General features: G+C 41.9%; 5 protein-coding genes across 5 annotated transcripts; 3 read left to right on the top strand and 2 right to left on the bottom strand.

Annotated features, from left to right (window-relative positions):
- Positions 1 to 625: 625 nt before the first annotated feature.
- Positions 626 to 1,006, bottom strand: LOC307059413 (histone H2B type 1-L-like; the record flags this gene model as incomplete). The annotated part of the gene is made up of 1 exon (XM_079713362.1): positions 626 to 1,006. The coding sequence occupies one exon, from the start codon at positions 1,004 to 1,006 to the stop codon at positions 626 to 628; it is 381 nt and encodes a 126-aa protein (XP_079569488.1).
- Positions 1,007 to 2,041: 1,035 nt separating this feature from the next.
- LOC307059490 (histone H3.1) lies at positions 2,042 to 2,452 on the top strand (the record flags this gene model as incomplete). The annotated part of the gene is made up of 1 exon (XM_079713512.1): positions 2,042 to 2,452. The coding sequence occupies one exon, from the start codon at positions 2,042 to 2,044 to the stop codon at positions 2,450 to 2,452; it is 411 nt and encodes a 136-aa protein (XP_079569638.1).
- A 6,727-nt stretch (positions 2,453 to 9,179) lies between these two features.
- LOC307058994 (histone H2A type 1-H-like) lies at positions 9,180 to 9,668 on the top strand (the record flags this gene model as incomplete). Its single annotated transcript, XM_079712681.1, has 1 exon — positions 9,180 to 9,668. One exon carries the CDS (start codon positions 9,180 to 9,182, stop codon positions 9,666 to 9,668), a length of 489 nt encoding a protein of 162 aa, XP_079568807.1.
- Positions 9,669 to 9,933: 265 nt separating this feature from the next.
- On the bottom strand, positions 9,934 to 10,599 carry LOC307058662 (histone H1.3-like; the record flags this gene model as incomplete). The annotated part of the gene is made up of 1 exon (XM_079712245.1): positions 9,934 to 10,599. The coding sequence occupies one exon, from the start codon at positions 10,597 to 10,599 to the stop codon at positions 9,934 to 9,936; it is 666 nt and encodes a 221-aa protein (XP_079568371.1).
- A 4,694-nt stretch (positions 10,600 to 15,293) lies between these two features.
- LOC307058864 (histone H4) lies at positions 15,294 to 15,605 on the top strand (the record flags this gene model as incomplete). The annotated part of the gene is made up of 1 exon (XM_079712573.1): positions 15,294 to 15,605. The coding sequence occupies one exon, from the start codon at positions 15,294 to 15,296 to the stop codon at positions 15,603 to 15,605; it is 312 nt and encodes a 103-aa protein (XP_079568699.1).
- Positions 15,606 to 17,382: the final 1,777 nt, after the last annotated feature.

The following is a 17,382-nucleotide window of genomic DNA, read 5'->3' on the forward strand; positions in this document are numbered from 1 at the left end:
GATCTATGATCTCACAATACTCTGCAACTCCCCCCCACCCTCCCCAATCCAGCAGAGAAATGGCCATGAGAGTGGACTTATCAAAAGTGAGGACAGCAACTAAAGAGCTCTGATCGACAGTGCAGGTAGCCTGTCGTGTATGATCCTTAGTCTCATGCTATTTTGAAAATCTGTAGCTGAAATTGTATTGTTGTTAATTCCAACCAGCCTTAAGGGAAGACTGACTAACCGACTCACTGGGCTGCCAGCCAAGGACTGTATCCAAAAATCAAGGTCTTATGCTACTTGAGGTTTCTTACCCTTTCCTTTTCTTTATTACGTGAATAAAGGTTTCACAATCATTTGATGGTCCGACTAAAATTCTTAATAGCTCAGCAACTAAAACTGCCTTCTCAGTTCTTAATATAAAACAGTTTCTCTGCTCTGTGCTTGCAAAAATTATTTCTGTTCAGTAGAAAGAACCCTATTTCTGAAGAAATTAGAATCGTAAAAATGCCTAATTAGTCAATTTTCAAACCTGACCTTACTTCTTTCTAGAAATGAATAGTATGCAGCATTAGAGCCCCCTTTGAAAGTGTGAGTGGCTCTGAAAAGAGCCTTTGGGTTTAATAGCGCATGGAAATATTTACTTGGAGCTGGTGTACTTGGTGACAGCCTTGGTTCCCTCGGACACGGCGTGCTTGGCCAGCTCCCCAGGCAGCAGCAGACGTACGGCCGTCTGGATCTCCCTGGAGGTGATGGTCGAGCGTTTGTTGTAATGCGCCAGGCGCGACGCCTCGCCCGCGATGCGCTCAAAGATGTCATTGACGAACGAGTTCATGATGCCCATGGCCTTGGACGAGATGCCGGTGTCCGGGTGGACCTGCTTCAGCACCTTGTACACATATACAGAGTAGCTCTCCTTGCGGCTGCGCTTGCGCTTCTTGCCATCCTTCTTCTGCGCCTTGGTCACCGCCTTCTTAGATCCCTTCTTGGAAGCAGGAGCAGATTTAGCCAGCTCAGGCATGGTGTAAAGTTATCAATCAGACGAAAACTGACAACACCTGTTACAATGTTGGCCTATTTTTGTAGGGCTTCTATGCAAATAGGTGCTTAATCTATCCCAATTCCTGATTGGGTCAAATCAGCCAGTAGAAACCTTTTATGCAAATAAGGTGATTTCAAATCTGCTTTTTGATTGGCTGTTTCAGTGGAACTAACACTAGATATCACCCCACCATCAGAAAAAATAACTTTCGTTTTCAAAATAGTGCAAAAAATTAATGTCTTGTCCGTAAGTATCTACTTGTGAGACTTGTTTCTCTCTAGATCCGGACCTAAAGAGACAAACGCCCGATACAAATTTATGACTAGTTTTTTGCCAAAATTCAGTTACCGGGTTAGTAATTCTAGAAAAGAGAACATAGAAATTAGCTAAATATATAAATATTTTCAAAATTATGCCATTGGCATTCACAATTCGGCTTGATCAAAGTCGGCAACACTTAAGCTTTACGAAGAATTAACGATCGTCACATTTCAACGGCGGTAGTATTTTCATGTTTCCTAGGAACAGTGTCTGGAAGTGATGCCAGCGTTTGTTGGAGGGCTGGGAATTATGTAATATGGTGCTTGCATTGCTAAAATAAAACGTTTATTCAAAATCAGAACCTTTGATAAGTGACGAAACTGGACTCGATCAATTACATTCAAAACCGGAGTTTTTGAAAGGGCTCAGAACTCTGGAACGTTCATTTCCGTCTCTTCCCAAACTTAATCCCGAACAAGGGGATTAAAACAAAACCAATTAAGGTACATATAAAACATGTAACATACAGGGTGAATAAATGGCGGAGGACTTTAAGCGAGAAAATATAGAGCATACTGCAATAGATCTAGATTTTCTAAAGTGAGACCTGGTATCCAATCACAAGGCCTATCCAGTTACTTAATTCACGGCGCGGAATTTGAAGATTCGGACCAATCAGGAGGACTTCGCCTTTATAAATAAGAGCAAGAACAGCACGGCTTGTAGTTGTAGCAGTGTTTGCAATCTCTCATCATGGCTCGTACTAAGCAGACCGCTCGCAAGTCCACCGGCGGCAAGGCGCCACGCAAGCAGCTGGCCACCAAGGCGGCCCGCAAGAGCGCGCCAGCCACGGGCGGCGTGAAGAAGCCGCACCGCTACCGGCCCGGCACGGTGGCCCTGCGCGAGATCCGCCGCTACCAGAAGTCCACGGAGCTGCTGATCCGCAAGCTGCCGTTCCAGCGCCTGGTGCGCGAGATCGCGCAGGACTTCAAGACCGACCTGCGTTTCCAGAGCTCGGCCGTGATGGCGCTGCAGGAGGCGTGCGAGGCCTACCTGGTGGGGCTCTTCGAGGACACCAACCTGTGTGCCATCCACGCCAAGCGCGTCACCATCATGCCCAAGGACATCCAGCTCGCTCGCCGCATCCGCGGGGAGAGGGCATAAACTGGCCTTTTTAATCGAGTGATAACTAAAACCCAAAGGCTCTTTTCAGAGCCAATCACTTGATCATATAAAAGGTGCCGTAGTGCTTGGTCATTAAGAGCACAAATTTCGCTCAGTCCCGAGAGACCTTTGTGGAGAGAGTCGCGGAATTAAGCTCTTTAAAAAGCCTATGGTGTTTCTTCGTTTTTTGGGGGGGTTGCGTTGGGTTTTCAGCGCTGCATATAGGCTTTCTCTAGTTGCGGCGAGCGGGGGCTACTCTTCGTTATGGAGCGCGGGCTTCTCATTACAGTGGCTTCTCTTGCAGAGCACGGGCTCTAGGCGCGAGGGCTTCAGTAGTTGCAGCACTGGACCCAGTAGTTGCGGTGCGTGGGCTCAGCAGTTCTTGTGCACAGGCCTAGTTGCTCCGTGGCATGTGGGAACTTCCTGGACCAGGGCTCAAGCCCATGTCCCCTGTATTGACAGGCGGTCTTAACCACTGCACCACCAGGGAAGTCCTAAAAAGCCTATGTTATTTTTAAGTCTTCAGTGTAGGAACTGCCTCCACGCTTTACTTGCACACCTTCGTTTGGCGTATTTTGTGTAGGTTTGGTACATTTAGGCACGGCTAAACGCTTGGTCTACACCAGGGTGCCCTTGCTCACCAGAATTGTGAGGCCCAGCTCGCTAGCAACCACAAGGACCCTGTTGAGAATGGTCACGGATATACCACGACCACCCCTAAAACGGAGCTTAGGTTATTAGCTTTATCACCAAAGGGAAGACCTTGACAGCTCCTGAGAACTTGGTGGCGGTCTTTACCCACCAGGTCTTCTCTACAAAGGGCCAAAGCAACCAACAGGGGCAGCTGGGTGGGTCTCTGAGTAGGAAAAAAATTGAAGGACTCGAATGCAGGAATCATGAGCCTTTCAGCAGACGCCATTAAAGGGGTCTTTTTCTGTTTTCCTAAATTCCCTATCTTAATCTCTAAATCAAATCTTATGAAAGTACCTCATATTTGTCAGTAAAACATGAAAATCAGCTGTAAGCTTGAGAGTTCTCTATTGCAGAAAATATTGTCTTCGCTTTCTTCTCATCCCTACAAAACAGCAGTGTTATAGTATTCTGTATTGAAACGATATTCCTTTCTTGTGGAAGTAACAAATTCTTCACTATTTCTAAACTGGTAGCTGAAGGGAAAAAAGTAAGGAATTTTGTTCTGAAACTATACAGTCTGTTATTTGGAAATGTAGAAAGGTTGTTACTAATTGGGTTACTGTAGACCGTTTGGAAGGATTTTATGTCTATTCAAACACTTCAGCAAATTTCAGGTTCAAGATGGGTGAGGTATCCTTAACTACAAAATTGAGAGGCTTCTATTTTATTGTTTTTTAATGGGCTGTTTCCCCTTGAGGATCACTAAGGAAAGAGGTCAGGTCGTAAATTTAACAGAAACAAAGCTGTAAATAAATACACAGGCCAAGTTAGCCATTGTAAGTCCTGGAGGTTTTATAAAAGAAGTCTTTGTTCTTGGAAGTCTGTCAGGCATTGAGACTCGGGTACTGAGAACTGGGGAGCCTGGACTCATATAAGGAAAAAAGTTTAGCTATTCATAATTCCAATAATGGAGTGTTAGATATTTGTAACGCTACAAAAAGGCATTCCATATTAGAATGTACTTTCCCATATCCTGTACTTTCTTTGAGATTCTAGCACAGTAAGTTTTTAATGTCTGTTTCTGTCTCACCAGATGGTGGATGTCAAGATATGAGGACCAAGGGGGCGCAGAAAACACCTAGTTGTATAATTAAATCCATCAGAACATCTAGAACAGTCCTTTGCCTAAAACAAACCCTCAGGAAATTAGTCAAATTCGAATTTAAAATAAAAATTATTGAACAAACAGGAATTACCATTCAGTTTATTCCTGATTACAGAAGTAAAATATTGATAGAGTTCATGTAACCTTAATACTATATAGTTTTACCACATAGAAATAATCAACATTAATTGAGTGGTTGCATTACTGAGTCGGCCAGAAGTCATGTATTATTCTATGAAGTCTCCAAAATATAAGGTAAATTCAATAGTTCTATACTAATATACGTAATTATTATTCTCTTAGTTCTTTACAGATGAGGAAACTGAAACTAAGAAAGCTTCAGTTAAAAAGGATAGAGCCAAAACTTTTCCCCTTTGGCATTGCTATATTAAACAATAGCATCAGTATGATCCTCAAAAGTTACCCCTGAGGCTTTATTCCTTGGAAGAGCTGTCATAGGAAGACTGATATGTTTATCTTAATATTTTCATAATATGTTAAAGGAAATGGGTGGATTTTGAAAATGTACAGGATCATATAAAACTGTGTTCTATTATACTATAGTTATTACAGCCAATTGCACAGAAATATAATTGATGCACAGCAATAAAACTATAACATTAACTTGGACAATTTTTAGCCTTTCTGTCCATCATCCAGACAATGACCTTGATTGTTAAGACACATGCACACACACACACACACACACACTTTTTTTTTTTAATTTTAAAGGCATACATTGAAATGGTAGTGCTTAACATGAGATTTTTTTAATGAATTTTGATTTTCTTGGGGAAATATCACAAATCTAAATCATGTCACATTTTATTTGTACCTGTTGGAAAATTAAGTTGTATAACCATTTCAGGCTTACCTGGTTGCCTATAAGTACATGTAATTTAAAAACAAACAAGTATATAATCTCTGAATGACCAGTAGCTTTATTTTATAGAAGTGGTAGCTAAAAATCAAGATAATTCAGAAATGCCATTTCATTCTTTTTCCACATCCTGCCTACCTATATGTACACAGGTAAATATTGATATTTTACATCTGAAGACTTTTATACTGCAAAGGTTTTTGTTTTTTTTTTTTCCAGTAGCCCCAACACTTTGGATGGCATACCTCAGAAAGTAAGGGAGCTACTGCCTAAATCAAGCCATGAGGAGGGTCATAGAAGGGGCAGAGAGATTTATTACCCTTAGCTTTCCACAGAAAAACAGAAAATCACTGAATCTGATTATTATGGGTGTAATCCTACCCATTTGACAGGATTTTAAAGCTCAGTCAATTAAAACACACCTAGAGTAGTGGGAAAACAAGATAAAGAAGACTAATAACCTAGGGTTTAGTTTAATGACAGAAAAGAATAGATGCATTATAAATTTTCCATTGATAATAATGGTACCCAATTATTAATGTCATCAAAGCACATTATCAGAGAAACTAGATTTTTCTAATTAGGGGAATTTATTCATGGAGTTGGAACTTGAGATGAAATTGGAAAGATTCTCCCAGCTAGAAGGAGAGAAGGAATTGCAGATGAGTAAAGTTGTCCAAAAAACAAACAACAACAAAAAGGAATAGAAAGGTAAATTTGAGTTATTAGTGCTGGTTAGTGTGAGCAGAAAGTATCATTATGAAAAAAGGCTATAAAGTTCTCACTTGAACCTAAAGTAAGAGTGACAATTTTTATAAGACAGAATGACCAGAATTTAAGAATTAGTGGCTGGAGAAACTGGTTAGGAAGAACCAGGTAGGAAGAAACTGGTTAGGATATTGGTTAAGAAACAATGGAATCATCCAGGTATGAGAGGATAAGGAGAGAATGTGAGAGGGGAGAAACTGTCCGTTACTGAAACTTATTTAAACATCTACCTGATTTAGTGACCGACATGAGTAATCAAGGCCTCCACACAGTGCCATGAATTCCATCTGCCTCCTCCAGTTAAAAGGAGTCAGAGGGCTTCCCTGGTGGCACAGTGGTTGGGAGTCCGCCTGCCGATGCAGGGGACGCGGGTTCCTGTCCCAGTCTGGGAAGATTCCACATGCCGCCCGTGAGCCATGGCCACTGAGCCTGTGCGTCCGGAGCCTGGCTGAGCCTGTGCTCCGCAACGGGAGAGGCCACAGCGGTGAGACGGCCGCGTACCGCAAAAAAAAAAAAAAAAGGAGTCAGGAAATTACTAAGTAGAAGGGAGAAAGTAGTGACTTCAGCCTGGCCCCCAAAATTACTTTTGGCTTAGACCTATGCCATATGCATAAGTTCCCTCCTGCAGCTAAGAAAATATGAACATGCCCTTCACAGCTTCCACGCTAAGACGTCCTTTTTCCTTTCTTTCTTTTTCTTTCTTTTTTTTTTTTTTTTTTTGGTATATTTTGGAGACAGCTACTCACACAGCTACTCACACAGACAGCTACTCACAGCTACTCACACAGCTACTCACACAGGCTCCTGCTTGATATTTGCCATCTTTAAGTGTAGATCTGTTTTTTCTAAACCTGGGTTTTTGCCACTGTGATTGACAGACCATCTTTGTTCAGCAAAAGAATGTCAGAAATCCAAGGATGAGTGTTTCAGGAGACCCTCCTAGGTATGTGGTTTACTGATGAAATACAGGGACTAGGAATGAGCTTCCTGATCCCTCATCATCCTGCTGCAGAATATCAAGACCATCCCAAGATGTTCATTTTAACCTGCTTTAACTGCAACAAAAATTTTGGGAGATGGAGTAAGAGTTAAACAAGTTCTGATTTCCTTGTAAATTAGAAACTGTCCCAAGGAAAGGAATATGAATATTAATTTACATAAACCAGTGTAAAACTAGAAGAGCATTGATTGAATCGTGTTTAATCCCTTCTGGTGCATTCCAAAGGGATTGTGAATTGGATAGCTCATAAAAGGCCTAAAATAGAAATACATGAATGTTATTTTTTCCTGGATGAGCGTAAAAAGGAAATAGAGAACTGTACTCCTTTTCCAGTTGACCTAATAGATGGGGAGCAGTGCTCAGAAAATGACACTAGGAATAAAGAAACTTGTGTTTGAGACCCAGGTCCATCATTTATTGACAAGGTGACTCTGGCCATTTCATCTTTCTAAGCCACAATTTCTTAACTTTAAAACATGTAGCTTAGGGAATTCCCTGGCAGTCCAGTGGTTAGGACTTTCACTGCCACGGACTGGGTTCAATCCCTGGTGGGGGAACTAAGATCCCGCAAGCCACGCGGTGCAGTCTAATAATAATCAAGCAGCTTAGCTATACCTACTGCAAATGCTTTATAGTGAGGCAGGCATAGAAGTGGTTTGTAAAATGTAACGAACTACAGAGATACTATATAGTAACCACTCTTGTTGAATGTCATATTCCCACATAATACTTATTCCTCATCACTCATAATCGAAAGCCAAACTCTCTCATTCTGGGTATTAAAGACCTCACAGGTCTCTTTTCCCTTCCTTAACTTTCCCCCCGATGCAATCTCTTATTTTCAAAGAGATTCTTCTGCGTAACCATTTCACATCTTCCCATTTATCCAAATCGCCTTCTCAACCAAACCAGTCTTCTAAGAGGAGGGGTTTTTTGGCCCTTTCTAGAAAGAAGAAAGTATGGAATACAGTTGTGATGGGGAAAAGATGAACTCCTGCTTAGAAAAGCTAGAAGGGTAATCACAGGCTACCTCCTTTTTTTTTAAAGAAAGTTTAAATAGTAAAATTTAATAAACTATTAACCAGTAAGTTGTGTGTGTGTGTGTGTATGTGTAGCTGGGGGCGGGGGGCGGGGGCCGCTGGGTATGCTGTAAACAAAGAAATAAGATGAAGTCTTTTAACCATGAGGTATTTGCCACTGAAGATCTGCTCAGGGACTCATGACTTGTTTTGTATAGTGGACTCTATGGATAGTCTGGAGAAACCTGTAAACAAATATCTTCTCAATATAATGTTTTAAAATACTTAAAGCATACAGGATAAGAAAATTAGCCACATTAAAATACAGCTGTCAAAATGTATTTCTTTTACGTAAAATGTGTTTCATTAGTTACATCAAATAACAAGGAGCAAAAGGTGGAATAACAAATGTCAGTTTCAAGGAATCAGAATGATGTAAATTTTATTTCAAGATATCTGCAATATCTTCAAAGTGATCCAAAAACATCTGTGATGGCCACTGTTGAAAAAGTCAGAGGCACTGCAAAATCCATTGTGATTAGCTGCCTACAGATATACTTGAAGGAAATGCTTAGCTGCATTTAGAGTTTGGTAAAATAAAGATGTAATTTTTCCTCATCCATGTTTACAACCCCCTAATGGTCTTCAGAACTCAGATTTTGGTCAAGATTTGCCAGTAAAATCGAGTGGCCTTCCCCAGAAATTAAAATAACAACAACAACAACAAAAACAGGGATGAAGGGGAAATGATGTAATATTAGGTTAACCCATCTTCCTAGAGCCATTTATTTTGCCCTGGTTACTCCAGCTCCAGGAGCTCTCTAAGCAATCTCGTTCCCTTTATCAACGGTTTTTATTTGTTTCTGCCTCCCTGTTTGTTGCCTATTCACCAAAATATATTAGACCACCAACCCAGCTCCCTGGGTCTCGTCAACATATAAGGGGGGAAAAAATCTGGCAAAGAAAAGGGTAAATTATACACCGCCAGGGGTAGCTTACTTTTTTCTATCCCTTGGTGTCAGGGTGGTAGCAACAATTATGCAGATTTAGGCAGAATAACAATAGCATGAATACTCCCCCCAAATAGGATTACATTCATCAAGCGGAAAAATCCAAGCTTTTCAACTGCTTCAAAGTATGTATCTATACAAGTCTTAATATCACAGCCTCTAATTGGTGCAGTATTTTCTCCTGGAGCCCATGCAAGTAACTCCAGAAGTGCGTTCTGATTGGCTAACTCTCTCAATAGCCTCTGCAAACCAATGGGAATGGAAATTTTAGAAACATCCAGAGACTATAATAACCCCTTCCTGAAGCTGCACTATTTCTTTCCTAACATGTCTGGACGAGGAAAAGAGGGCGGCAAAGCGCGAGCAAAGCCCAAGACCCGCTCTTCGCGGGGCGGGCTCCAGTTCCCCGTGGGCCGAGTCCACGGCCTGCTTCGCAAGGGTAACTATGCCGAGCGGGTCGGGGACGGCGCGCCGGTGTACCTGGCGGCGGTGCTGGAGCACCTGACGGCCGAGATCCTGGATCTGGCGGGCAACGGGGCTCGCGACAAGAAGACGCGCATCATCCCGCGTCACCGGCAGCTGGCCATCCGCTACGACGAGGAGCTCAACAAGCTGCTGGGCGAAGTCACCATCGCTCAGGGCGGCGTCCTGCCCAACATCCAGGCCGTGCTGCTGCCTAAGAAGACCGAGAGCCACCACAGGGCAAAGGGGCAAGTGAATCTGCCGCAAAGGCTCTTTTGAGAGCCACTAAACTCTCATTAGAGGACTGTGATCACAGCATTCGGAGAGTTCTGAACGTGGTGGTGCGCGCGCACCCTGACGCATAGCCAATCACGTTAGGGCGGCAAGTTTAAAAAAACTGCTTAAGTTTAAAAAGAATTACCTTTACAAGACACTTGTTGGTTACCTCCAGAAACATATCCGGCTAAGCTCTTTTATCTGAAAGTAGTGGGTGGCTCTGAAAAGAGCCTTTGAGATTTTCAAAGTAGGACGTCCCGTTACCGATTTACTTCTTCTTGGAGGCCGCCTTCTTAGCCTTTGTAGCTTTGGGCTTGGCAGCTTTAGGCTTGGCTGCCTTGGCTTTGGGGGCTTTGGCCTTGGCCGGACTCTTAGCCGCCTTCTTCGGCTTCGCTGCCTTCGCCTTTTTCGGGCTCTTGGCCACTTTCTTAGCCCCAGCAGCCACCCCCGGTTTCTTGGCTTTCTTGGGGGTCTTCTTAGCGGCCTTCTTGGGGGTGGCCGCGCCCGTGGCCTTCTTGGGCTTCTTAGCTGCCCCAGCAGCCTTCTTGGGCTTGGCCGCGCCCGCCTTCTTAGCCTTGGGCTTGGTTTCCCCGGTGGCCGCCTTTTTGTTGAACTTGAAAGAACCTGAGGCGCCAGTGCCCTTTGTCTGCACCAGAGTGCCCTTGCTCACCAAGTTCTTAAGGCCCAGCTTGATGCGGCTGTTGTTCTTCTCCACGTCATAACCAGCGACCGCCAACGCTTTCTTCAGCGCGGCCAAGGACACGCCGCTGCGCTCCTTGGAGGCGGCGACAGCCTTGGTGATGAGCTCGGACACCGGGGGCCCGGACGCTTTGCGTTTTCCAGCAGCTGCGCCCGTTTTCTTCGTCTTCTTCTTAACAGGTGTTTTCTCTGTAGGTGCGGGAACAGCAGGGACAACTGGAGCAGTCTCCGACATCTTTCTGTCTAGCCAGGAAAGACAAAAAGTGAGCTTAAACTGTCAGAACGGCGTGTCCCGGGAGCCGCCGGCTGGGGGTTTATATAGAGAGTCGCTGCGTGATGATTGGTTGCCTGTTCCGTGCGCCGCGCTGCTACGAAGGGCTCCTCGGCTCTGCCGAATGGCTGTGTTTTTTGCCCCTTAAAAAAGAAGAAAAATATAAGAAGTCTGGGCACGAAATAATTAGGGATTTGGGGGAAACTGATCCGAGACTCTTCAGGCTTCATTCCTGCCTTATTTGCTATACCTAGTTTAAAAGCCGGCCCCCTGAAACTTTCCTGATTCCCCCAACTCTCTTGGAAACTTCGGTCAAATTGAGACAACTTTCAGATTTTCCTTAAAATTACTAGTTCTCACTGCTTCCTTTGCAAATCTTTCTTCCAGGGCATTGTCATACACATTGTTTTCTTTTCAACCTTATATAAATAACCTCATTTTTACTCAAATATACAAGGAAAATCGGTTTTTTCGCGGGAGCAATAGCACAGCTCTCCTGCAACTTGTTTGCTCTAAGCACTGGGAATTGGCACTGGGGTAGAAAATTCTACGTACAAGATGGATAACTATTTTAAAAAGGATAGATTTTTTAAAAAAATATTTGAGTGACCAGTGTGTAAACTGGGTTTGCTCCCAGTGTTTCGGTGATTTAAACATTTTTGGAAGGATGGGGTGTGAGGCTGCTCCATTTATTTTCTAGATAAACAGCTCCAAATAGAGTCACCAACCTTCTCTAAAAATTAGTATAATAGATTTTTCTGACCTAGAATGAGCATTAGAGATCAATCACACCATCTACAAAGAAGAAAAGTGAATCATGAAGCAATAGATTGGCAGTTCTACATCATTTTACCAGCTCTGAGCTCAAGAACTCTGTAAGATCACGTGGGTTAAAATTGTATATTGCCTAATGATATTCTGTCCATAAGATTTTTTCCTCCAATATTTAGTACAGAATTATGTACATATTTCCTATATTTCAAAATGATACTTAAAATACAAATTTGATTTATCTTTTTTCAACATTGCAAATAGGGGCACAGAGGACTAGAAAGTAAAAAAAATTCTCATTAAACTCACTTTCTGAATCTTCGTAAGTTTCCTTGGGATTTTTACTAAAAAATATGAACCAGGCTATCATGACCTAAATTAATTGGCTGAATGTGTCCACTAAGGAGTTGAATAAACATTTCATAGCAAACATGACTGATTTAATGCTCCATCTCTTTGTAAGACAGAGAGCTAATGGAATTCGATAAATATTGGATATTAAGCACAAAATTAATATCCACCAAATAATCAGATACTGAAATTAAACCTCATGTTTGTCAAAATAAATAAACAAGAAAAGTATTTTGGTGTTGTGTTTTTTTTTAATAAATACCCCTACTTCCAAAAATCTATTTATTCTGGCCTACATTCAATAGTGACTTGAGAATTTTCCCATATAAGTCCAAGACAGGATAATCAACTTAAAAGATGTCATCTCTCTGCACTGAACTAATTCCACAAAAATGACTTGGCTTGTTTTTAAATAGTCATTATTGGCTGGCACTGTCTGTAACGAAGTCTCTGGGAATTGAGATCATGTTATATACCAATTACAAATACAGTGTATAAAGAGGGAAGCTTATAGGATTGGATCTAGAACATTCCAATTTTCCCAGGGAAGGCATTTTACATCTGTCTGGAGGATGGGGCTACTTGTCATCCTCAGTATCATCACTGTCAATAGCAATTGTAACAAACATTATATACACCCTTTTCCTTTTCAACCCAGAGCCTAATACTATCTAGACCTAAAGATAAAATTAAAATTCATATTTTTAAACCTTTACTATTTTGGTGATCATTGTAGGCATGATATCAGTTGTTGAATACTTGTTGGAATTGTTCCCTAAGTTGTATGTACTCAATTTAAGATAGGTGAAAAGTTCTTTCTACAGCAGATGCCACCATTTCTTTCTTGTGCAACTGTTACCGGTTCCCATGGCTATTTAGGTTCCAAAGACATTGGGGCTCAGGGTCATTTGCTTCCTTGTTTATAGGTAATCTCTGCCCTTCCTGGAGAGCAATAATTGAGACTTGATTTCACCTGAAAAGTTCTTCCCTAGATGTGTATAGGAGGATGGAGCTGTGCTGTGTGTAGGTACTGTTATCTCTTGAGATCCAGGTATTTACGCTGTCTCTAACTGTAGCATGGACAAGGTTCTTGAAAGCTGGATCACCCCATGGGACTATAAAGTTGAAAAGTTCCACCTATTACTTGGTAGCCCACAAAAAAGTTGTCTGTATTACTTTTGAATCCTAAATCTGCATATATTCTAAAACCATGGATTTTCTGCTAGACTAAGACTTGAACTATTTTTACTTTATAGATGTAAAAAATAAATAAGAAAAACTAAATTTAAACAAGTGATGGATGTCTCACAACTTCATGTTCTCTCAATTTTGGTGTCAAGCCCCCACTCACCATAGTAAATGACTGTGAATAAGACAGGGCTCACCAGGGCAATCCACAGGGGCTGTACTTAAGTGTTCCAAAATTCAATAAATTTCAAACATTTAAGGAGAAGAGTGACTATGTTGACTAAATGTCAAAAAGGCCAAATTAAAAATAAGGGTTATAGAGCAAACAGAGCATTGTTTTACAATGTAATGTGTTCAGAAGGGTAATGAGAAATCACATCTATTTTAATTTCCTGTCAGATGGTCTCACCTGAGGACACTCTACCACTTGAAACTCCCCTTCAAGCACAACTATATATCAATATTATTCATTTTATTTCCTAAAAAGGACACTACTACTCTCAAACTTCCACTTTCCTTTTTCCATGTCCCTCTGTGTATCTGTAATATCTGGTACACACAGAAGGTGACTAATTTCTATTATACCTCAAAAATACTCCAATCCTCATTTCCTGCAACGATCCTCATTCTCAGGTACCTACCACACTCTTTCCCAGTCTGGGCTAGAAGTTCTCCAGAAGTTCTCCATCACAATACAGCCCAATCCAACCTATTGCAATGATGGAAATGTTCCGTATCTGCACTGTAGAACAGACAACAACTACACTTGCCTGTGGTTATTGAGCATTTACTTAAAGGTAGTTAGAGTGACTGAAGAAATTAATTTTTAATTTTATTTAATTTTAATTTTAATTTAAATGAGCATATGTGGCTAGTGGCTAATATAGGAAAGCACAGCTCTAAAACAATTCTTCTCAAACTTGAATGAGCAAACCACTCACTTGAGGATCTTAAAAATGTCATATCAGTTCAGTAGATTTGGGGTTGGTCCTGAAATTCTGTATGTCTAACAAGCTCCCAGGTGATGCTAATGCTGCTGGGATATGGCTGCTCCACCCATCACTACCAGGATGAATCTAGGATGGTGGGCTGATTATATGGCCCCTCATCCCTTTTCTCTTCCTTCAGCTAGTGTTTCAGTTCTTTAAAAGAATGTGTGATTGTCTTTGTAAACCTGGTATTTGTACACCATTCTTGGCGTATAGTAGACCCTAAATTGTTGAATGAATGAATGCAATGAATCAATGATTCTTGTTTAGTGCCTTTCTCAAAAAGGAGAGCAGGGGAGATCACAATGTCTAAATCCACAGGTTACTGCACCTGAACTAAATCTCAAAAAGTTTGTGACTCAAGGAAGTTAATAATCCTCTGACCGTCTATATGGTAAGCACCAGCAGAGAAGGCTTTTGTTTGTTTGTTTTTAATCACCTCTGTAGTTACATAGAAGGTACTCAATGTGAATTTGTGGACTGTGAGTAATGTTGGCATTTGTCTATTAAACATATCAATACTTATCTGTGTGTAGAACTTCAGTTACCCTTTTTACTTGGACAGTATTTCACTCTTTTGTTATTTTTTTAAATTCTGTTAATTTGCAAACTTATTCATCCTGATGTATCTTCAATGCTTTAATGACATAGCTCGGTGGTAGGTGGCAAGAACATAAGACCACAGAATCAGAAGGCCTCAGTTCTACCCCCAACAATACCACTTATTAGAACAGGATTAGGTCTTCAATCCTGGGATTCTTCATCCTCACAATGTAAATAGTGCTTTATAAATTGGGGAGAAAAGACCGGAAATTCAATTAACATTGGCTCCCCTTCCTAGACCTCCCTCTTTATCAGGAATGCTGAAAAACGATGGTTATGTAAACGCTTTGCCAAACGGAAACGTTCAGGATCAGCCAAACTTAATAAGTATTACTAGAGTTTTTAAGAATACTTACATTATTTTAAGTATCTTCATGCTTTCAAATTAATTTTATTCTGCTTTCTCTCCCTTTTGTAGACAAATGTGGCGGTACTGCCTCCTTTTGTTAAATAATAAAAGTGGTGAGGAGACTTGTACAATATTAATTGAGAAAACCCACAGGCACACGACTAGACTCCACAAAACCGGCGACTCTGGACCCCAACCAGGAAACCGGAAACAGATACTGAGTCGCATTTCCCCGCCCCTTCCCTGCTAGGCAATAGCAGACGGCCAGTGAGGAAGGGAAGAGGCGGGGGCAGAGGTCTCTTTCCCGCCCCCGCCGTTTCAGTTTCCTAATAGGTCCGTGGAACTGCTATATAAGAGGCTGCAGCCCTCTGTTAGGTCCTGTAAGAGGTTTGGAGTAGTTCTGAGTCATGTCTGGTCGAGGCAAGGGTGGAAAGGGTCTGGGGAAGGGGGGCGCCAAGCGTCATCGTAAGGTTCTTCGTGATAACATCCAGGGCATCACCAAGCCTGCTATTCGTCGCCTCGCCCGGCGTGGTGGTGTGAAGCGTATTTCTGGTCTTATCTACGAGGAGACCCGCGGGGTGCTGAAGGTGTTTTTGGAGAATGTGATCCGCGACGCTGTCACCTACACCGAGCACGCCAAGCGCAAGACTGTCACCGCCATGGACGTGGTTTACGCGCTCAAACGCCAGGGACGCACTCTGTACGGTTTCGGCGGCTAAGTTTCACTGCGGTCTTCGGCTGTGAAGCTCTTGTTTACTTACAAAAGGCCCTTCTCAGGGCCACCCACTTGGTCACATGAAGGGCTGTTAACTGGCACAAAAGAAGAACAAAGGTAATATTTGCTGTCTTATATTAATATTGGGTGCCGATTTTAATTAAGGCAGTTGCTTTCTTTTTGTAGACCCCGGCTGTCGCGTTTTTTTGGTCTTTTTTCCGAGTTAGATATCGTCTCAAGATGGCGGCTCTCAGACATCTAAAAACAATCTCGTGCAGTGGAACTGCTGGAATTTTTACTCAACAGAAGTGAATTGCATTTGACGTGGCATCAGTTTTCTAATTTCAACATGTTTGAGTTCATTTTACCCCAAAAACATTAAAATTAACTTCTCCAGAATGTCCCAAAGACCAAGCACCTAGTGTCCTGAAGAGGGCACCTGGGGCCTTTAAGCAGCTTCCTACAGAAAACGTTGTAGATAGCTCTGGATAGATGGAGCCATAGGTAGTGAACTCAAATCGGGTGGAAGAGACATAAAATTTTGTCTTATTTAGTGTACTCCTGAGGACGCGTTGGAACTCTTAACATGACTAAGAGGTCATCAATCTTAATGCTTTGTTTCCAAAACGTTGATAACGTGACCTTCTTTCATATGGCCATCCCACCTCTGACCGCATCCTTACCTCTCCATTTTCCCACCAGGAGGAAGAGATGCTCTTCAGGCCTTCTCATGCTCATCCTGCCACCTGTGTTCTAAATCTTTCACTCCCAGAAGCTTTGTGTTTGTGTCAGTGAAAACACACCCTGGTGTGTGGGTGAACACACACCCAGGGACAGTTTCATTCTGTCCCTGTTATCTTAAGATAGTTATTAATGGAGCCCACTTCCACTATCAATAACTTATTTGCACAATAAATTAGTTGGTCATCCTGATCTAATCATAGTGATATCCCAACTTAAAGTTTTATTCCTCTTTCTACTGGCTCTTTCCCATCCACATATAAATATGTTTCAGTGTCTCTCAATTTAATCCATACCTCTATCAATGACTAGATCCTTTCCATTTATCAAATCTCCAAGCCTTGGGTAATCTGGAGTCACTATCCTCATGTCTTTTCATGATTATATGACTTCTTCACAAATCACTCACTAAATATATCCTTGGCGTAGTTACCAGTGACCTTCGAATGGCAAAAACCACGCACATCTGACCCTGTTTATTACTCCTGCCTTCACAAATTTTCTCACAGTGTTTTGTGGTACCTTTCTTCCTAACCCAGATCCTATTGTTCTCCATGATCCTTCTCAGTTTGCTTCTTTGGATCCTATTCCTCTGTTCTGTGGTTGCACTCAATTAACAAACTCTTGTTCTCCATTATCAGTTCATAGATCCTCCTTGAGCCGTCTCTTCCAGAGTGTGCCATAAATGTTGAGACATCTTGGCACCCCAAAAATTGAATATCAGCTGAAATGGAGCAGAATATGCCACCCCAAAATATGCCACTTTTGCATAAGGATTATTTTGAGCTAAGGTGCTTGAAAAACACCTAATGAAAGAATGGGGCTGTGATCTCCCCTTTTCTTCCCGAAAGCAGATAATTATCCCATGTGAAAGGTGCCATCCCTATACCAGGAGGAAATGAACATTCCTATCACCAGAAGTGGGGAGCCCAGGATGAGAGAATCTATACAAACAGACCTTGTTAAAATAATCCTTATCTTCCTTTAGTCTCCCCATATATTTTAGATGCTATTTCACAATTACTACTCTTTGTTCAACC

The sequence above is a fragment of the Hyperoodon ampullatus genome, assembly GCF_949752795.1.
Source record: "Hyperoodon ampullatus genome assembly, chromosome: 10".
NCBI classification, from domain to species: Eukaryota; Metazoa; Chordata; class Mammalia; order Artiodactyla; family Ziphiidae; genus Hyperoodon; species Hyperoodon ampullatus.